Genomic DNA, 23650 nt, shown 5'->3' with positions numbered 1-23650 from the left:
ATGAAAAACTTCTTTTGCCCATATCTCCTAAACTAAGCGTCCTAGAGCGAAAAGGACGATAATTCGTGACCACCCCCAACAAGTTGAAAAATCCACCCAAAACCTTAAAAAATTGAAATTTTTATATGAAAAACTTCTTTTGCCCATATCTCCTAAACTAAGCGTCCTAGAGCGAAAAGGACGATAATTCGTGACCACCCTCAAATAGTTGAAAAATCCACCCAAAACCTTAAAAAATTGAAATTTTTATATGAAAAACTTCTTTTGCCCATATCTCCTAAACTAAGCGTCCTAGAGCGAAAAGGACGATAATTCGTGACCACCCTCAAAAAGTTGAAAAATCCACCCAAAACCTTAAAAAATTGAAATTTTTATATGAAAAACTTCTTTTGCCCATATCTCCTAAACTAAGCGTCCTAGAGCGAAAAGGACGATAATTCGTGACCACCCCCAAAATGTTGAAAAATCATCCAAAAACCTAAAAAATTGAAATTTTTATATAAAAAACTTATTTTGCCCATATCTCCTAAACTAAGCGTCCTAGAGCGAAATGGACTTCAATTCGTGACCACCCCCAAAAAGTTGAAAAATCCACCCAAAACCTAAAAAAATTGAAATTTTTATATGAAAAACTTCTTTTGTCCATATCTCCTAAACTAAGCGTCCTAGAGCGAAAAGGACGATAATTCGTGACCACCCCCGAAAAGTTGAAAAATCCACCCAAAACCTTAAAAAATTGAAATTTTTATATGAAAAACTTCTTTTGCCCATAAGCGTCCTAGAGCGAAAAGGACGATAATTCGTGACCACACCCAAAAAGTAGAAAAATCCACCCAAAACCTAAAAAAATTGAAATTTTTATATGAAAAACTTCTTTTGCCCATATCTCCTAAACTAAGCGTCCTAGAGCGAAAAGGACGATAATTCGTGACCACCCCCAAAAAGTTGAAAAGCCCATCCAAAACCTAAAAAATTGAAATTTTTATATGAAAAACTTCATTTGCCCATATCTCCTAAACTAAGCGTTCTAGAGCGAAAAGGACGATAATTCGTGACCACCCCCAAAATGTTGAAAAATCAACCCAAAACCTAAAAAATTGAAATTTTTATATGAAAAACTTCTTTTGCCCATATCTCCTAAACTAAGCGTCCTAGAGCGAAATGGACTTCAATTCGTGACCACCCCCAAAAAGTTGAAAAATCCACCTAAAACCTAAAAAAATTGAAATTTTTATATGAAAAACTTCTTTTGCCCATATCTCCTAAACTAAGCGTCCTAGAGCGAAATGGACTTCAATTCGTGACCACCCCCAAAAAGTTGAAAAATCCACCCAAAACCTAAAAAAATTGAAATTTTTATATGAAAAACTTCTTTTGCCCATATCTCCTAAACTAAGCGTCCTAGAGCGAAAAGGACGATAATTCGTGACCACACCCAAAAAGTAGAAAAATCCACCCAAAACCTAAAAAAATTGAAATTTTTATATGAAAAACTTCTTTTGCCCATATCTCCTAAACTAAGCGTCCTAGAGCGAAAAGGACGATAATTCGTGACCACCCTCAAAAAGTTGAAAAATCCACCCAAAACCTTAAAAAATTGAAATTTTTATATGAAAAACTTCTTTTGCCCATATCTCCTAAACTAAGCGTCCTAGAGCGAAAAGGACGATAATTCGTGACCACCCCCAAAAAGTTGAAAAATCCACCCAAAACCTTAAAAAATTGAAATTTTTATATGAAAAACTTCTTTTGCCCATATCTCCTAAACTAAGCGTCCAGAGCGAAAAGGACGATAATTCGTGACCACCCTCACAATGTTGAAAAATCAACCCAAAACCTAAAAAATTGAAATTTTTATATGAAAAACTTATTTTGCCCATATCTCCTAAACTAAGCGTCCTAGAGCGAAATGGACTTCAATTCGTGACCACCCCCAAAAAGTTGAAAAACCCACCCAAAACCTTAAAAAATTGAAATTTTTATATGAAAAACTTCTTTTGCCCATATCTCCTAAACTAAGCGTCCTAGAGCGAAAAGGACGATAATTCGTGACCACCCTCAAAAAGTTGAAAAATCCACCCAAAACCTTAAAAAATTTAAATTTTTATATGAAAAACTTCTTTTGCCCATATCTCCTAAACTAAGCGTCCTAGAGCGAAAAGGACGATAATTCGTGACCACCCCCAAAATGTTGAAAAATCATCCAAAAACCTAAAAAATTGAAATTTTTATATAAAAAACTTATTTTGCCCATATCTCCTAAACTAAGCGTCCTAGAGCGAAATGGACTTCAATTCGTGACCACCCCCAAAAAGTTGAAAAATCCACCCAAAACCTAAAAAAATTGAAATTTTTATATGAAAAACTTCTTTTGTCCATATCTCCTAAACTAAGCGTCCTAGAGCGAAAAGGACGATAATTCGTGACCACCCCCGAAAAGTTGAAAAATCCACCCAAAACCTTAAAAAATTGAAATTTTTATATGAAAAACTTCTTTTGCCCATAAGCGTCCTAGAGCGAAAAGGACGATAATTCGTGACCACACCCAAAAAGTAGAAAAATCCACCCAAAACCTAAAAAAATTGAAATTTTTATATGAAAAACTTCTTTTGCCCATATCTCCTAAACTAAGCGTCCTAGAGCGAAAAGGACGATAATTCGTGACCACCCCCAAAAAGTTGAAAAGCCCATCCAAAACCTAAAAAATTGAAATTTTTATATGAAAAACTTCATTTGCCCATATCTCCTAAACTAAGCGTTCTAGAGCGAAAAGGACGATAATTCGTGACCACCCCCAAAATGTTGAAAAATCAACCCAAAACCTAAAAAATTGAAATTTTTATATGAAAAACTTCTTTTGCCCATATCTCCTAAACTAAGCGTCCTAGAGCGAAATGGACTTCAATTCGTGACCACCCCCAAAAAGTTGAAAAATCCACCTAAAACCTAAAAAAATTGAAATTTTTATATGAAAAACTTCTTTTGCCCATATCTCCTAAACTAAGCGTCCTAGAGCGAAATGGACTTCAATTCGTGACCACCCCCAAAAAGTTGAAAAATCCACCCAAAACCTAAAAAAATTGAAATTTTTATATGAAAAACTTCTTTTGCCCATATCTCCTAAACTAAGCGTCCTAGAGCGAAAAGGACGATAATTCGTGACCACACCCAAAAAGTAGAAAAATCCACCCAAAACCTAAAAAAATTGAAATTTTTATAGTAAAAACTTCTTTTGCCCATATCTCCTAAACTAAGCGTCCTAGAGCGAAAAGGACGATAATTCGTGACCACCCTCAAAAAGTTGAAAAATCCACCCAAAACCTTAAAAAATTGAAATTTTTATATGAAAAACTTCTTTTGCCCATATCTCCTAAACTAAGCGTCCTAGAGCGAAAAGGACGATAATTCGTGACCACCCCCAAAAAGTTGAAAAATCCACCCAAAACCTTAAAAAATTGAAATTTTTATATGAAAAACTTCTTTTGCCCATATCTCCTAAACTAAGCGTCCAGAGCGAAAAGGACGATAATTCGTGACCACCCTCACAATGTTGAAAAATCAACCCAAAACCTAAAAAATTGAAATTTTTATATGAAAAACTTATTTTGCCCATATCTCCTAAACTAAGCGTCATTGAGCGAAATGGATTTCAATTCGTGACCACCCCCAAAAAGTTGAAAAACCCACCCAAAACCTTAAAAAATTGAAATTTTTATATGAAAAACTTCTTTTGCCCATATCTCCTAAACTAAGCGTCCTAGAGCGAAAAGGACGATAATTCGTGACCACCCCCAAAATGTTGAAAAATCAACCCAAAACCTAAAAAATTGAAAATTTTATATGAAAAACTTATTTTGCCCATATCTCCTAAACTAAGCGTCCTAGAGCGAAAAGGACGATAATTCGTGACCACCCCCAACAAGTTGAAAAATCCACCCAAAACCTTAAAAAATTGAAATTTTTATATGAAAAACTTCTTTTGCCCATATCTCCTAAACTAAGCGTCCTAGAGCGAAAAGGAGTTCAATTCGTGACCACCCCCAAAAAGTGGAAAAATCCACCCAAAACCTAAAAAAATTGAAATTTTTATATGAAAAACTTCTTTTGCCCATATCTCCTAAACTAAGCGTCCTAGACTTCAATTCGTGACAACCCCCAAAAAGTGGAAAAATCCACCCAAAACCTAAAAAATTAAAATTTTTATATGAAAAACTTCTTTTGCCCATATCTCCTAAACTAAGCGTCCTAGAGCGAAAAGGACGATAATTCGTGACCACCCCCAACAAGATGAAAAACCCACCCAAAACCTAAAAAAATTTAAATTTTTATATGAAAAACTTCTTTTGCCCATATCTCCTAAACTAAGCGTCCTAGAGCGAAAAGGACGATAATTCGTGACCACCCACAAAAAGTGGAAAAATCCACCCAAAACCTAAAAAAATTGAAATTTTTATATGAAAAACTTATTTTGCCCACATCTCCTAAACTAAGCGTCCTAGAGCGAAAAGGACGATAATTCGTGACCACCCCCAACAAGTTGAAAAATCCACCCAAAACCTTAAAAAATTGAAATTTTTATATGAAAAACTTCTTTTGCCCATATCTCCTAAACTAAGCGTCCTAGAGCGAAAAGGACGATAATTCGTGACCACCCTCAACAAGTTGAAAAATCCACCCAAAACCTTAAAAAATTGAAATTTTTATATGAAAAACTTCTTTTGCCCATATCTCCTAAACTAAGCGTCCTAGAGCGAAAAGGACGATAATTCGTGACCACCCTCAAAAAGTTGAAAAATCCACCCAAAACCTTAAAAAATTGAAATTTTTATATGAAAAACTTCTTTTGCCCATATCTCCTAAACTAAGCGTCCTAGAGCGAAAAGGACGATAATTCGTGACCACCCTCAAAAAGTTGAAAAATCCACCCAAAACCTTAAAAAATTGAAATTTTTATATGAAAAACTTCTTTTGCCCATATCTCCTAAACTAAGCGTCCTAGAGCGAAAAGGACGATAATTCGTGACCACCCCCAAAATGTTGAAAAATCAACCAAAAACCTAAAAAATTGAAATTTTTATATAAAAAACTTATTTTGCCCATATCTCCTAAACTAAGCGTCCTAGAGCGAAATGGACTTCAATTCGTGACCACCCCCAAAAAGTTGAAAAATCCACCCAAAACCTAAAAAAATTTAAATTTTTATATGAAAAACTTCTTTTGTCCATATCTCCTAAACTAAGCGTCCTAGAGCGAAAAGGACGATAATTCGTGACCACCCCCAAAAAGTTGAAAAATCCACCCAAAACCTTAAAAAATTGAAATTTTTATATGAAAAACTTCTTTTGCCCATAAGCGTCTTAGAGCGAAAAGGACGATAATTCGTGACCACACCCAAAAAGTAGAAAAATCCACCCAAAACCTAAAAAAATTGAAATTTTTATATGAAAAACTTCTTTTGCCCATATCTCCTAAACTAAGCGTCCTAGAGCGAAAAGGACGATAATTCGTGACCACCCCCAAAAAGTTGAAAAATCCACCCAAAACCTTAAAAAATTGAAATTTTTATATGAAAAACTTCTTTTGCCCATATCTCCTAAACTAAGCGTCCTAGAGCGAAAAGGACGACAATTCGTGACCACCCCGAAAAAGCTGAAAAATCCACCCAAAACCTAAAAAAAATTTAAATTTTTATATGAAAAACTTCTTTTGCCCATATCTCCTAAACTAAGCGTCCTAGAGCGAAAAGGACGATAATTCGTGACCACCCCCAACAAGTTGAAAAATCCACCCAAAACCTTAAAAAATTGAAATTTTTATATGAAAAACTTCTTTTACCCATATCTCCTAAACTAAGCGTCCTAGAGCGAAAAGGACGATAATTCGTGACCACCCTCAAAAAGTTGAAAAATCCACCCAAAACCTTAAAAAATTGAAATTTTTATATGAAAAACTTCTTTTGCCCATATCTCCTAAACTAAGCGTCCTAGAGCGAAAAGGACGATAATTCGTGACCACAGCCAAAAAGTAGAAAAATCCACCAAAACCTTAAAAAATTGAAATTTTTATATGAAAAACTTCTTTTGCCCATATCTCCTAAACTAAGCGTCCTAGAGCGAAAAGGACGATAATTCGTGACCACAGCCAAAAAGTAGAAAAATCCACCAAAACCTAAAAAAATTGAAATTTTTATATGAAAAACTTCTTTTGCCCATATCTCCTAAACTAAGCGTCCTAGAGCGAAAAGGACGATAATTCGTGACCACCCCCAAAATGTTGAAAAATCAACCGAAAACCTAAAAAATTGAAATTTTTATATGAAAAACTTATTTTGCCCATATCTCCTAAACTAAGCGTCCTAGAGCGAAAAGGACGATAATTCGTGACCACCCCCAACAAGTTGAAAAATTCACCCAAAACCTTAAAAAATTTAAATTTTTATATGAAAAACTTCTTTTGTCCATATCTCCTAAACTAAGCGTCCTAGAGCGAAAAGGACGATAATTCGTGACCACCCCCAACAAGTTGAAAAATCAACCCAAAACCAAAAAAATTGAAATTTTTATATGAAAAACTTCTTTTGCCCATATCTCCTAAACTAAGCGTCCTAGAGCGAAAAGGACGATAATTCGTGACCACCCCCAACAAGTTGAAAAATCCATCCAAAACCTTAAAAAATTGAAATTTTTATATGAAAAACTTCTTTTGCCCATATCTCCTAAACTAAGCGTCCTAGAGCGAAAAGGACGATAATTCGTGACCACACCCAAAAAGTAGAAAAATCCACCCAAAACCTAAAAAAATTGAAATTTTTATATGAAAAACTTCTTTTGCCCATATCTCCTAAACTAAGCGTCCTAGAGCGAAAAGGACGATAATTCGTGACCACCCCAAAATGTTGAAAAATCAACCCAAAACCTAAAAAAATTGAAATTTTTATATGAAAAACTTCTTTTGCCCATATCTCCTAAACTAAGCGTCCTAGAGCGAAAAGGACGATAATTCGTGACCACCCCCAAAATGTTGAAAAATCAACCCAAAACCTAAAAAATTGAAATTTTTATATGAAAAACTTATTTTGCCCATATCTCCTAAACTAAGCGTCCTAGAGCGAAATGGACTTCAATTCGTGACCACCCCCAAAAAGTTGAAAAATCCACCCAAAACCTAAAAAAATTGAAATTTTTATATGAAAAACTTCTTTTGCCCATATCTCCTAAACTAAGCGTCCTAGAGCGAAAAGGAAGATAATTCGTGACCTCCCCCAAAAACTTGAAAAATCCACCCAAAACCTAAAAAAATTTAAATTTTTATATGAAAAACTTCTTTTGCCCATATCTCCTAAACTAAGCGTCCTAGAGCGAAAAGGACTTCAATTCGTGACAACCCCCAAAAAGTGGAAAAACCCACCAAAAACCTAAAAAAATGAAATTTTTATATAAAAAACTTCTTTTGCCCGTATCTCCTAAACTAAGCGTCCTAGAGCGAAAAGGAAGATAATTCGTGACCTCCCCCAAAAACTTGAAAAATCCACCCAAAACCTAAAAAAATTGAAATTTTTATATGAAAAATTTCTTTTGCCCATATCTAAACTAAACTAAGCGTCCTAGGCGAAAAGGACGATAATTCGTGACTACCCCCAAAAAGTTGAAAAACCCACCCAAAACCTAAAAAAACTGAAATTTTTATATGAAAAACTGCTTTTGCCCATATCTCCTAAACTAAGCGTCCTGAGCGAAAAGGACGATAATTCGTGACCACCCACAAGAAAGTGGAAACATCCACCAAAAACCTAAAAAAATTTAAATTTTTATATGAAAAACTTATTTTGCCCATATCTCCTAAACTAAGCGTCCTAGAGCGAAAAGGACGATAATTCGTGACCACCCCCAAAAAGTGGAAAAATCCACCCAAAACCTAAAAAAATTGAAATTTTTATATGAAAAACTTCTTTTGCCCGTATCTCCTAAACTAAGCGTCCTAGAGCGAAAAGGACGATAATTCGTGACCACCCACAAAAAGTGGAAAAATCCACCCAAAACCTAAAAAAATTGAAATTTTTATATGAAAAACTTATTTTGCCCATATCTCCTAAACTAAGCGTCCTAGAGCGAAAAGGACGATAATTCGTGACCACCCCCTAAAAGTTGAAAAACCCACCCAAAACCTAAAAAAATTGAAATTTTTATATGAAAAACTTCTTGTGCCCATATCTCATAAACTAAGCGTCCTAGAGCGAAAAGGACGATAATTCGTGACCACCCCCAACAAGTTGAAAAATCCACCCAAAACCTTAAAAAATTGAAATTTTTATATGAAAAACTTCTTTTGCCCATATCTCCTAAACTAAGCGTCCTAGACTTCAATTCGTGACAACCCCCAAAAAGTGGAAAAATCCACCCAAAACCTAAAAAATTAAAATTTTTATATGAAAAACTTCTTTTGCCCATATCTCCTAAACTAAGCGTCCTAGAGCGAAAAGGACGATAATTCGTGACCACCCCCAACAAGATGAAAAACCCACCCAAAACCTAAAAAATTTAAATTTTTATATGAAAAACTTCTTTTGCCCATATCTCCTAAACTAAGCGTCCTAGAGCGAAAAGGACGATAATAGTAGTGTAATACGTATAGACTGATCCACTTTAATGGCCTTTTTTTATGGGCTTTTTTTAATGGGCTTTTTTTAATGGGCTTTCTATGATAGGTCATAAGGTCATCCAAAAAAAATTTTCCCTGTATGTATGAGTGTCATTGTATTGAATGCATTGGCTGGCGGTGTGGTGCATGTGCATGTATCGTGAAGATGAGATAGGGATGGGGAGAGATAAGAGTTTGGCTGTTGGGAAAAGTGTGTGGAGTTTTCTGATCGCCTAGTATTGAACAATCGTTGAAACCTAGATTTGGTGTTTATTTATGTGCCATAGAAGAAGGGATAGGGTGAAGAGATAAGTGATTCGCTGTTGAGAATGCTATTGATTTGTTTAGCATTCTAAAATGGGAGACAAAGTGACCGTCTGAGATTCTGAAGAAATGCATGTGCATGTGTCGTGAAGATGAGATAGGGAGGGGGTGAGATAAGATTTTGGCTGTTGGGAAATTTTGTGTTATTCGATTTGATTTCTTGGTTGACTGTGTGGAGTTTTCTGATCGCCTAGTATTGAACAATCGCTGAAACCTAGATTTGGTGTTTGTTTATGTGCCATAGAAGAAGCGATAGGGTGAAGAGATAAGCGATTCACTGTTGAGAATGCTATTGATTTGTTTAGCATTCTGAAATGAGAGACAGAGTGATCGTCTGAGATTCTGAAGTAATGCATGTGCATGTACATGTATCGTGAAGATAAGGTTTGGAGGGGGTGAGATTGGCTGTTGGGAAAATTTGAGTTATTCGATTTGATTTCTTGGTTGGCTGTGTGGAGTTTTCTGATCGCCTAGTATTGAACAATCGCTGAAACCTAGATTTGGAGGAAGAAGGTGTAGGGGGAAGAGATAAGTGTTTCACTGTTGGGAAATCCTATTGATTTGTTTGTCATTGCACAGAATGACCACCCAAGATGTATATGTATCGTGAAGATAAGGTATGGAGGGGGTGAGATAAGATTTTGGCTGTTGGGAAAATTTGAGTTATTCGATTTGATTTCTTGGTTGACTGTGTGGAGTTTTCTGATCGCCTAGTAAGATGTAAACATTGATGTCTAATTGCATACAAAATATCTATGAAAATCAGGCAATGTGTCTATTTGTTTAGATTTTTATGTATTTGTTACTTTTGAGAAGAAATGTGTATTTATAAAGGGATAAATATCTCATTCCTCGAAGAAATATATAGTATATTCATTTGAAATTTTAGTTCCCAATTGAATTCTAAACCCCGACTTAGCAATTCATATGCACGGAGTTTTACGTTGTGAATACAACATTTAAAAAAACTGAAAAAAACAGAATTTTGTTAATTTTTTTGGTGTTTTACAAAAAAAAAAAAATCGAAGTTTTACGTTGTGAAAAAGACAACATTTGTTAACAAACGAAAAAAAAAAAACAGAAACGGACACGTTGTGAAAAAAAAAACAACATTTGTTAACAAACGAAAAAAACAGAAACGGACGTTGTGAATTTTTTTGGTGTTATACAAAAAAAAAAAAAAAATAAATAAATAAATCAAAACACGTAAAATACGTTGAGACTTTTTGTTGCAAAATAATAAATATAAACAAAAAAGAAAAAAGAAAAGAATCGTACCTTTTAAGAAAAAATTGCGATTTGTTTCTTGTGCTGCAAAAATAATTAATAAAAGTTTTATTTATAAAAATTTAAAAAAGAAATATTTGAAAGAACTTTAAACAAAATGGAATCCCAAATGTTGACGTGCAAAGTATGCGGAAAAATGTTCAAAAGCCAAAATGCACTCCAAAAACATTTGCAGACACACAAAACGTGTAGTTTATGTGGTTTGATGGTGCGAAATGTCTATGCATTGAAATTACATATGGAAATTCACCAAGCGACAATGCATAGACAAGGTTTTGGACAACAACAGGAACAACAACAGCAACAACACATAAACATGTCCGTGGGAGGTGGAATCTACCCCCAACAACAATATAATTGGGATCAGCAACCAGGGCTTAATCCAGGGTCCCAACAACAACAACATTTTAACTTGCTGCATCATCCAGGACCTATCTTTCATCAACAATTGCTGCAGCAAAATCAAAACTTGGAGCAACACTCAAACATATTTGAGCAGCAACAGTTTAATTTTGACCAGCAACCAGGGCCTAGTCATGGTCAGAGGAATTTAAATAAAGTATGTGAAATATGCAACGTCTATGTAAACCCAATGAATTGGTTCAAACATCACCAGTCTCCGAATCACATACAAAAAAGTGATGTTATTATAAATAACCAATTTAGACAGACGATGACAGGATTTAAAAATCGTGTAGGAACTTATACGTACCTAACCGATATGAATACCATAGATATAAATGAGGTATTCGAAGAATGTAATAAGAGTTTACACCTGTTAATTTTAAATTCACTGGCGAAGAATAAAAGTCTGAAGATAAATATCCAACTAATTGGGGAATACATAAAGTTGGGTGGTGAAGAGCTCCAAATGCAACACATGTACCATGTGTCCAAAATGCAGAGACTGGTTATGTCAGACAACATTGAGGATTTCATTAAAAGGCATATTGAAGAAATAAAGAGTCAAATGGCGGATTTCCAGGAAAGAGACTCTGGATGGACTTTGACTCGAATTGAAAAATTTGAAATCAACATCAACAAATGGTCTGGCTTTTGTGGTTCCCAATATATTCCAACGCCACCAAAATTATATTCGAAAAAAGCATGTATCAATGTCAGAAATACGGATGAATACTGCTTCAAATGGAGTGTCATTTCGGCGTTAACTTCCCCAAAGCCGACTCACCCAACGCGAACTTCATCCTATCGAGTAGATATCAGGCAGCAGAATATTTTGTTAGAAAACAATATAAATTTAAATTTTGAAGGGCTAGAATTCCCTATGCCTGTGCAAGAAATCCCAAAATTTGAAAAGCTGAACCCAGGAGTTAGTATTAATGTATATGGGTATAACCGGAAAGATGACACTGTCATCGGGCCATACCACATATCCCAGAATGTTGTTCCAAATGGGGTACACATTAACTTGTTGTTGTTGGAGAGTGGGGGTAAAGCACATTATATTTGGATTAAAGACATGTCAAGGTAAGAAAAAAAAATCCTTCATTTCATTTTTTACTTAAATATTAATAAAATATTTTTTTTATTTTATTTGTTGTAGATTATTATCTTCGCAGTTAACCAAAAATTGTAAGAAATTAAAAATTTGCGACAGATGCCTGCAATACACTTCAAACTCCGACAAGTGGTCGAATCACTTAAAGGAATGTTCCAACATTGTAACCACCGTACCGGATGCAGGTAATAATTTTATTCGCTTTAAAAACATAAGTAAAACGATGGATGTCCCTTTCGTTGTGTATGCCGATTTTGAGTGTATACTAGAGAAAGATAGTTTAGGATCAACAATAAATAAGCACAAACCGTGTGCTTTTAGTTTTTATATAAAATGTAGTGTAGATAGTTCGTTAGATAGATTTAAGATTTATACTGGGGAGGATGCTGGGGAAAAATTTGTTAAATATTTAGATTTAGAATGTAGAGATATATACGAAAGGTATTTATCATTAAAAAAACCAATGTGTCCCTTATCACCTATTGAGGAATCCAGTTTTCACGCAGCTCAATTGTGTCACATTTGTGACAAAAATTTAGATACGGATAGGGTTAGGGATCATTGCCATATTACTGGAAAATATAGGGGGGCGGCCCATAATGAATGTAATTTAAATTATAAGATCCCAAAGTTCATACCAATCTTTTTCCATAACTTTTCGTCATATGACTGTCATCTATTTATTAAAGATTTACTAAACCTTATTCCTGGAAATACCTCAGTTATACCGCTAAATAAAGAATTATATATATCGGTATCTCATAAAATTAAATTTGATAATGGGGATCTTTTAGAATATAGGTTTTTAGATTCTTTAAGATTTATGCCTTCAAGCTTGGACAGCTTAGCTAAAAATCTGTTAGATGACAAAATGACTACGGTTAGATCTAATTTCACAAATGACCACGAATTTAAATTAATGAGAAGGAAGGGTGTATTTTGTTATGAATACTTGGATTCATTTCAAAAACTTAAAGATATAAACCTTCCCTCTATAGAAAACTTCTACAGTAAATTAACCAACAATAGTTGTAGTCAGGAGGACTACAATCACGCTATAGAAGTTTGGACAACATTTAATTGTAGAACACTTCAGGATTATATGGAGTTATATTTAAAAACGGATGTCCTTCTACTCACAGATATATTCGAAAACTTTCGAATCTTATGCAAAAGCATACATAAGCTGGATCCTTGCCAATATTTTACGGCGCCTGGTCTATCTTATGATGCTATGCTAAAGCTGATGACATCGGATGGTTTTAGCCTAGAATTGTTGAAGGACGTAGACACATACAACTTTATAAAAAATGGCATTCGTGGAGGTATTACTCAATGTAGTAAAAGATATCACAAAGCCAATAATAAATATATGAAAAACTTTAATCCTGATATTGTATCTACATTTTTATTATATCTTGATGTTAATAACCTATATGGATGGGCGATGCAGCAATTCTTACCATATGGTAATTTTAAATGGGTTGCAGAAGCTGACATTATTAGGGATCCTAACGTAATCAAAAATTTTAAATTCGATTCTCCTGAAGGGTATATTTATGAAGTTTCAATAAGTTGTCCACCCCATCTACATAATAAATTTAATGATTTACCTTTAGCGGCTGAAAACAAAAAAGTGGGAGGATCGAAACACAACAAACTTGTTGCAGATCTTACACCAAAAGAAAGGTATACCATCCACTACATGACACTAAAACAATGTTTAGAGCAGGGCTACGTTCTAAATGAAGTGCATAGGGTGCTTACTTTTAGTCAAAGACCATGGCTAAAGGAATATATTGACAAAAACAATGATTGTAGGAAAAAAACAAATATTGCTTTTGAAAAAAATTTCTTTAAACTATTGAACAATGCAGTATATGGCAAAACAATGGAAAATGTTGAAAAAAGAAAAGATGTGTCTATTGTAAAACAGTGGGCATATAGTGACAGGCGTAAGTTAGGTGCTGAAGCTCTAATTTCAAAACCAAACTTTCATAGTATATCCAAATTCACAGACAATTTTTGGGCTATTCAAATGAATAAAACAAAAATTGTTTATGATAAGCCAATATACTTAGGATTTTGTATTCTAGAATTAGCTAAGTGGAAAATGTATGACTTCCACTACAACTTTATGAAAGAAAAGTTTGGTGAAAGAATACAATTAAACTATATGGATACAGACTCTTTCATATACACCATCGAATCTGAAGATGTGTATGAAGAAATTAGACCTCATCTTACTACACATTTTGATACATCTGAGTATTCCGAAGATAATCCTTTCAATTTTCCTCTTGTAAATAAAAAGGAAATTGGATTAATGAAGGATGAAAACTGTGGTAAGATTATGACAGAGTTTGTCGGTTTAGGTCCAAAAATGTATTCATATACTGTTGAGGATGGTTATGAAATTAAAAAGGCTAAAGGTGTGAAAAAAAGTGTAATGGACAACTATAAAATTGATGACTATAGGAATTGTCTATTTACTAAAGAAAAAGTTTGTGATACAATGCTCACTTTTAGGTGTAAGCTACACAACATCTATACGAATGCCTTGAAAAAAGTTGTATTAAGTCCGTTGGATACAAAGCGTATGATCAAGGAAGATGGAATTAATACTTTCGCGTGGGGTCACCATGAAATTGAATCAAGTATGGAAAATATGCTAGTTGATATAGATGGCAATGGTCTAGATTTAGATTTAGGTGCAATCGAAACTGATTCCTCTTTAGAAAATTTAGTTCAACAATATACATCTGATTTTGATATGGATTTTAATGATCTAATGGATATAATTTTAATGTAAATACACTAAACTATTTATTATGTATTGTATGTATTTAAAAAATTTAACATTAAGAATTGTTATTTATATAGAAAAAAAAAATGTAATAAATAAAATGAAAAAATTGATGTATACATTTTTGTTTTATTTTTATTTATTTTAAAATTGATTATGGATATAAAGGTATGTATGGTTCATTGAAAAAAAAAAAAATTAAATAATTTTTCGCACATTTCCCGTCAATGGTGTATATTCAATATAGCGATCGTGAATTATTAAACAATATGCTATGGTGTTTGCAGGAATGGGTTTACTGGCTTCGAGTTCAATTCTGACATCTATGGGACCTTGTTTGACCATTTCATTTTGGTGGCTAACATCGATGACTGCCATGGGGGTGTTCTTAAATTCAGCGCTTGTTAGTAATGGTTGTGGTTCTTTCATATAAAAGCTGTGTTGAAATTTGGCGTACATGTCATATAGAATAGCATATCTATTATCATCAAATTTGAGATTAAGATCATCATATGGGTAAGTATCGGAATTTAGATGAACTTTTAAATTTACTAGATTACAATGTATAAACTTGTTGTTTTTTTCAAATACCACGATTACAAATCTGGGGCGCTCTCTATTTAATGAAAGCTTTACATTCCAATTACATTTTGTCGCATTTGGGAATGTAGGATTAAAGTGACAATCCCAACTCCGAAAAGCAAGCGGTAATGTGGTACCATCTTTAATCGTTTTTATAATTTTCAACTTTGTTATATCGGAAGCTTGCACATGTGGTATTCTCCATGTTATATTCTGTATCGTTAGTTTAACCATTTCTTCAGGCTTTGTGGAAAAGCAAGCATTATGATCATTTGAACTGCGCAACAAAATTAAGTCATGTTTACAGTTTAACACGATTTCATAGTCACCAACATGGAAGTTTGAGGGTTTATATACTTTAAGATGATTGTAAGCAGTTTTTAAAATATAATCCTCATTATTTTTATTGACATCAATAGGAGCCATTTTTATTGTTCTGTGTATTTTCCGATTATATTGATTAACTAAATTTGGTAAAATGTCAATCCACTTATAGGAACCGTTGTATGAGAACTCTTTAAACATAAAATTTTTTAACGTACGATTAAAGCGTTCTACGATGGATGCTTTCATCACACTAAATGTGGAGTAGTGGTTTATTGAGTACTTTTGCGTAAGACTTTTAAACTCTTTATTAAAAAATTCTTTACCATCGTCTGTTTGTAGATTTTTAGGTGTTCGACCTTTGTTCAATATTTTTCTAAATGCATTGGAAACATCATATGCATTCTTAGTTTTAGTTGGTTCTGCCCATGCGTATTTTGAAAATGTATCGATGACCGTTAAAATATATTTATATCCTCTATTTAAAGATGAATAAGTTCCCATTTCAACCAAATCAGCCTGCCAAAAGTCATCAATTCCTTTCATTATATATCTCCGACGGGGAAATTTTTTCCGGGCTTGAGTGTGTATCTCTTGTACTATTCCTCTTTTGGCCATTGTTACTTTGTAATTAAATTTGATTAATGAACTTGAGATGTTATTCGCATATCCGACAGGACTGTAAATATATCCTTGATAATAGTTTTTAACTGCGATATTTCTTGATGTATTGTATTGACTTCAATATTTAAGTCTTTTTTTAGTAATTCACGTGAGATTTCGATTTGTTTTTGTAAGTAATTTTTGTTGACTGCGTCTGCACTTTCCACCGGTACCCCCACGTTTTTAATCTTTTTATTTTGGAAATCGATGTTATTATGCTTGTCAATAGCAATACCAAATATTTTCGGAACATATCTTTTCAACTCACTAGAATTTGAAAAGTGACCAAACTTATCGACGCTCATATCTCGATTGAATGCAATTGACAATTATCAGAATATTATATTGGCCTCCCTTAATTCTTCAATTATAGATATTATTTCATTGTTATGATTTGAATGGCCAGCTTGTTGAGATGCAATAAGAAGTTTTAAGCGTTCAACTAATTCATTCGGATCATCCCAATATATATAGTTTGGTTTATTTAAATTTAGGCTCATTAAACCTTTACCAGTGTAAGTGTCACCAAAAAGTTTCTGGATAATCTTTTTATATTTATATCCTTTATTCCCTCGTATTTGACCAACAGAATCATAGTTCTTACGATGAGCATTTGTTCCCAAAAGAATTTTCTTGTATATATCCAATTCCAGTGAATCATACTTTTGTGGCTGTTTCTGGGTAATTAATTCAAACAAGCCTGGCGTGTTTGCCCACGATTGATTCCCAACAACAATCTTATCATCGCTAATGTTAATAGGACTGTTTCCCAATTTCCACACTCCATTTTCGTCTTTATATGGTCCATATACAGTATCGAGAGTTTGATCATTAAAAAGTTTAGTTAAATTAATAGTATAGAAATTATCATCTTCCAATTGTGAAAAATAATTTTCTGAATTTTCTTTATTGTCGCTGTCTTCATCACTTTGAGAATCCAGTTTAGAATTTATAATTTTTTGAGAGTGTTTATCAAAATTTGATTTAGGAGGTTCGGTCTTTATTGGTGTGCTACTTTCAAACTTAAAAGTAGGAAGTTCTTTATTTCGCTGTTTCATTTTCTCATTTTTTAATTTCATTAAATTATTCAATGGATCTGTTAAAGGCTTGAATACATTTTCCAGTTTATGTGAAGCGTCGTCTTCTCCTAATTTTATGCTTTGAAATTTTTTTCTCAAAATTTTTCGAGATTTTATTAATTCTTTCAATATTTTTTCATTCATATTGTATCACCAATAGAAATCTTTTGAATTATTTTAAACCGATAATGCTAACTGATGTATCGCTTTCAAACCGCTTTCGAACCGCTTCCGAACTGCTTCCGAATCGCTTTCGTACGGCTTTCGAACTGCTTAGATAAGTAAAGAACCGCCCTTAAAATAATTTCAAATCGGTTGCAGATGAGTTGGGGTGTAAGTAGACGTCTGCATACAGTGGAAAGACATATACTACTAAGGTGTAATAAATATGTCAAAACCTTTTCTATATCTTCCATCAGCGATTTCATCGTCTTTGCTTATAACCATAAAACCATACCTATCCCTCCAACATTCACGACATATATCCACAAACATTTTATAGGACATATCGCTACCCACATGGTCATTAAATATATGTTTCATATTCGTTTCATCTTGCTTAAAAACAACAATTATGTTTGCGTTGTCCCGTATCAAATGTTTTGGTATGCGACAGTAAGTTTGGCATAAGTAAAATGAGTCTACATTTTTGTGACGACCCATAGAGAAATAATCACGAATATTATTCTGTTTATCGCATGCGACATCATCAAATATCATTATAGAGTTTCGTTTTGCTTCATGTGGCGGTATAACATCGTCGTTGTTGTTATATATGAAGTATCCCATACCACTTATAGGCTCAATTAGTCTTCTCAGGTATTCATATTTGGGTTGATATAACGATTTTGAGTACAAATATATATTTTCAAATGTTAGCCCATTTTCACTTTCTATAAGGCTTATCATAACATTAGTTTTTCCGCAATTTGATGGGCCCACAATTAGACATCGAATGGAATCGGGTAACAATGAACCATGTTTCGATTTATTAGGTTTCGCTTGCGTAAAATCTAGATCACGAACAGAAATACTTGTATCCTGTTTAAGTAAACGCATATTGACGACTAATTTATTATTAAACTGACCAAATAAATTTATGTGTTTATTTTTAGTTGAGAGCATATATATGTTTGTATTTCGGAAGAGACAAGTCAATCGCAAACGATCCATACAAGGAAGAGGATTCGTAAACAATTTAATCAACGCCTTACCCATTGAGCTACATTTACCCGGATACCAATTTTGTGGACCAGGAACAAAACTCGATAAAAGATTGAAAAGGGGTGATAAAGGGATAAATGCTTTGGATGCAGCCTGTAAAATTCATGATATAGCTTATTCACGAAGCTCAGATATTGAAAAACGCCACAAAGCAGATAAGGAACTCTTAGAGAGGGCGTGGGAGAGAGTAAAAGCTAACGAAAGTACTTGGGGTGAAAAATTAAATGCTTATTTAGTCTCCAACGCAATGAAAGCAAAACTAAAACTTGGCATGGGTATGAGGAAGAAAAAAGCATGCGGACGTACAATTTTCAATTCAACAATTAAAAAAGCCAACACACTACTAAAGAAGCAAAAACCTGTTGATATTAACTCTGCAATAAAAATCGCTCGGAAAGTTATTAATTCATCATTCAAAGGGAAAAAGTCACATGTCGTCATCCCAAGAGTTATTAATGTTCCTAAAATTGGCGGTTTTCTACCATTGGTTCCTATTATAACAGCACTAGGTGCCTTGGGTGCAATATCTTCGGGTGTATCATCGATAGCAAGAACAATTAACACTGCTAAAGATGCTAAAAAGCAACTAGAAGAGAGTATGCGTCACAACAAAAGTATGGAGTCAATTGCTATGGGTAAAGGACTTTATCTTAAACCATACAAAACTGGTATGGGTATTACCCTAAATAATACGGATACAAAAAACTAATATCTAAGCTACCTAACAGACCGCTGACAGATATAGACATCCAAATATTTGGGAAAGAATATATACCACATTTTCGAGGAGTCTTTATGCGAGATAATCTTCCGAAAAAATGTCAAACAAAAGAATGTGGTGTAGTAAACTTAGACTCAAGTATAGGATCTGGAACTCATTGGGTAGCATATTATAAAAACCACAAAGAAATTGAATACTTTGACAGTTTTGGAAATCTTCAACCCCCACTAGAAATATTGGTTTATTTAGGTCCCAATATCAAATATAATTATCAACGAGTGCAAAGGTTTAATGCATTCAATTGCGGTCATTTATGTTTACAATTTTTACTCCAAATTGTATCACAAAAAAAAAAAAAAAAAAAATAAATAATGTTTAATGTTCTCTGTTATTTGAATATAAAAGCAAGATGAGACTTTCCTTGATTTAGTTGGCTACGAAATATTGTCCGTTATACTTCGAATCATGTATGTACCGGATTTTGTATTGGTGGACTTTCAATACTGTCATGGGAATGATGACAGCATATATATAAAAGAATTGGCGTATATGCGAGGCTATTCTGTCGTACCCAGCTATTTCCTATTCAAACCCCCTTTCGATAACAGAGAACTAGTCAAGGAGGGTAAACGGAAAAACACATATTGTAAAAAATATGTTCACGGCTTAGATTGGAAAGATGGTGATATAAATTACACTGAAGTTGGCGATGCCTTGGAACCACTAAATAGTTATAAGTATGTGTTTGTTTTTGGACAAATTAAGAAAGAATTCCTTCAAAAATATTTAAATACAAATATTGTAAATCTAGAGTATAGAACAATTTTCCAAAATATGAGAAGCTACTATACGCATTGCCCTATGCATAAAGATAGGAAATTCAAGTGTGCTGTAAATAATATATTTAAATTATTTATATATATAGAGAAATTTTATGAATCTATAGAGGAAATTATTTATGAAGAAATACAAAACTAAACAATATTTCTAAACAAAAATAAATAAATAAATAAATAAATCTAAATAAAATAAAATTCATCTGTGTTTCAATTCATAAATTTTACATGTATTCCAATATCAAATATAATTATCAATTAATGTAAAGCTCTGAAATGTAAACTTGATATTTAACACCCTCATTTTCTGAATATAAAAGCAAGATGAGACTTTTTTATATTTAGTTGGCTTCGTAAAATTGTCGGTTATACTTCTCATCATGGTCAATTTTCAAAAATCAGATTTTGTATTGGTGGACTTTCAACATTGTTTTGGAAATAATGATTGCATATATATAAAGGAATTGGCGTATATGCAAGGCGGTTCCGTTGTACCAAACTATTTTTTATTCAAACCTCCTTTCGATAGGAGGGAACTTGTCAAGGAGGCCAAACGGAAAAATGTACATTATAAGAAATTTATTACTGGCTTAGATTGGAAAGATGGCGATGTAAATTACACTGAAGTCGGCGAGGTCTTAGCACCCTTAAATAGTTTTAAGTACGTGTTTGTCTTTGGAAAAATTAAAAAAGAGTTTCTTGAAAAATATCTAAGCACAAATGTTGTAAATCTAGAATATAGAACTGTTTTCCCAAATATGAGAAACTATTATACCCATTGTCCTATACATGAAGATAGGAAATTTAAGTGTGCTGTAAGTAACCTATTTAAACTATTAAGATATATAGAATGGCATGATTGTATAGATGACATGATTAGTAAGACAATAAAAAATGAAAATTGTTCACAACAGTAACCCATATGCTTTAGTATGTATACTGCGGTGGGATTATTTAGTTTTATAATTTTTTCTTGTTCTTGTCCACCCAAATTCAAACTAATTCCAAATAAATGAGAAGAAACATATATGATATTAAAATGTTATTTTATTTTATATTACTTTGTTTAAACTTAAATTATTTTTAAAATTTTTGCATCAGGATGTAAATAGAGTAAATCTTCCAACATTTCCCTATGACTTTCCGGGTCCATGTCATTATCTGCAATCCTCATTAAGTCATCCAATGATATTTCACAGAGGAAATGTTGGCCCTCCGGTATATTCTGTTCTTCCACTTGCATGTTGTTTAGGATTCGATCATTCAGATTTACGTTTTCATCCTCATCATCGCTGAATATAATTTGGGATGGTGGTAAGGCCATTTTTTTTTCTCGTGATGTTGAGTTGACGAAGGCTGAATTGAAACTGTCCCTATGAGTTTCTTTTGGACACTCTTTGAAAAACTGAAAATTCATAAATTTTCGAATTCCATTGTAGTGAATGGAAATTCGATGCATTTGAGATAATTTTTTGTTTGGACACTTGTAGTTTTCAAAACACTCAAAATATTCTATAAGCAATACATTATGAAATGCGATTTCTATTGCATGTTTGTTGTTTCTCAAACCCTATGACAAATTCTAAAAATTGACAAGAAAAAAAACACAATGGTTTTGTTTCGAATTTCATTCTTTATTTAAAATTTTCATTTTTTTCTTTTAATAATTAATATGGTGCGTAAAATGGATCGGAGGACAAACACTGTTTCAACTCCAATCTGCTAATTGGATTCTCCTTATCGTCTGAAATAGACACTTTTGAAACAGAAAATTCTCCAGAATCTATACGTTGAATTGTATCATCATCCAGGCTGTTAAATCTTTTGGGTAAATATAAGATTTGATCATCCACCAAACGCAGCACTATAGAATCCCCATACTTTGTAGTTGTCCTATAGCATCCTTCAATAGAATAGTCCTTATGTGTAACCATATCCTTAATATGTAGGATACGTTTTAAATTTTTTTCATTGAAAATGGACACGACATCTATAGCACCGGACATATTTATTTATTTATTTATTCTAATTCAATTACGTTTTCTGAACTGTGGTATAATTCCAGAGAGCATATGGCTTTTATAAGCGATTGTTCAATCCCAGGCGATCAGAAAACTCCACACAGCCAATCAAGAAATGAAAACGAATAACACAAATATTCGTTTTCATTTCTCAGTCCGAAGATTTTTTGAATGACCTTGCGACCTATCATAGAAAGCCCATTAAAAAAAGGCCCATGGACAGACACTCTGCCTCTGATTTTAGAATGCTAAACAAATCAATAGCATTCTCAACAGTGAAACACTTATCTCTTCACCCTACCCCTTTTTTCTATGACACATAAACAAACACCAAATCTAGGTTTCAGCGATTGTTCAATACTAGGCGATCAGAAAACTCCACACAGCCAACCAAGAAGTCAAATCGAATAACACAAATTTTCCCAACAGCCAAAATCTTATCTCACCCCATCCCTATCTCATCTTCATGATACATGCACATGCACCACACAGCCAGTCAATGCACTGAACACAATGACACTCATGCATATAGGGACAGCCAAACTAGAGAATCACTTATCTCTTCACCCTATCCCTTCTTCTATGGCACATAAATGAACACCAAATCTAGGTTTCAGCGATTGTTCAATACTAGGCGATCAGAAAACTCCACACAGTCAACCAAGAAATCAAATCGAATAACACAAAATTTCCCAACAGCCAAAATCTTATCTCACCCCCTCCCTATCTCATCTTCACGACACATGCACATGCATTTCTTCAAAATCTCAGGCGGTCACTTTGTCTCCCATTTTAGAATGCTAAACAAATCAATAGCATTCTTAACAGCGAATCACTTATCTCTTCACCCTATCCCTTCTTCTATGGCACATAAATAAACACCAAATCTAGGTTTCAACGATTGTTCAATACTAGGCGATCAGAAAACTCCACACACTTTTCCCAACAGCCAAACTCTTATCTCTCCCCATCCCTATCTCATCTTCACGATACATGCACATGCATTTCTTCAGAATCTCAGACGATCACTCTGTCTCTCATTTTAGAATACTAAACAAATCAATAGCATTCTCAAGAATCACTTTAGGTTTCAACGATTGATCAATACTAGGCGATCAGAAAACTCCACACACTTTTCCCAACAGCCAAACTCTTATCTCTCCCCCTCCCTATCTCATCTTCACGACACATGCACATGCACCACACCGCCAGCCAATGCATTCAATACAATGACACTCATACATACAGGGAAAATTTTTTTTGGATGACCTTATGACCTATCATAGAAAGCCCATTAAAAAAAGCCCATTAAAAAAAGCCCATAAAAAAAGGCCATTAAAGTGGATCAGTCTATACGTATTACACTACTGATAATTCGTGACCACCCACAAAAAGTGGAGAAATCCACCCAAAACCTAAAAAAATTGAAATTTTTATATGAAAAACTTATTTTGCCCACATCTCCTAAACTAAGCGTCCTAGAGCGAAAAGGACGATAATTCGTGACCACCCCCAAAAAGTTGAAAAATCCACCCAAAACCTTAAAAAATTGAAATTTTTATATGAAAAACTTCTTTTGCCCATATCTCCTAAACTAAGCGTCCTAGAGCGAAAAGGACGATAATTC

General features: G+C 33.6%; 1 protein-coding gene across 1 annotated transcript; it reads left to right on the top strand.

Moving 5' to 3' along the window:
- The first annotated feature begins 14899 nt into the window (after nt 1–14899).
- On the top strand, nt 14900–19679 carry LOC142222119 (uncharacterized). Its single transcript, XM_075292079.1, has 2 exons — nt 14900–15089; nt 18337–19679. Exons 1-2 carry the CDS (start codon nt 15086–15088, stop codon nt 19152–19154), a joined length of 822 nt encoding a protein of 273 aa, XP_075148194.1. The 5' UTR covers nt 14900–15085; the 3' UTR covers nt 19155–19679.
- The last annotated feature ends 3971 nt before the right edge of the window (nt 19680–23650 follow it).

This window comes from Haematobia irritans, chromosome 1 (genome assembly GCF_050003625.1).
Source record: "Haematobia irritans isolate KBUSLIRL chromosome 1, ASM5000362v1, whole genome shotgun sequence".
NCBI classification, from domain to species: Eukaryota; Metazoa; Arthropoda; class Insecta; order Diptera; family Muscidae; genus Haematobia; species Haematobia irritans.
The sequence above is the reverse complement of the archived record's forward strand: the minus strand, read 5'-3'. Positions and strand labels throughout refer to the sequence as shown.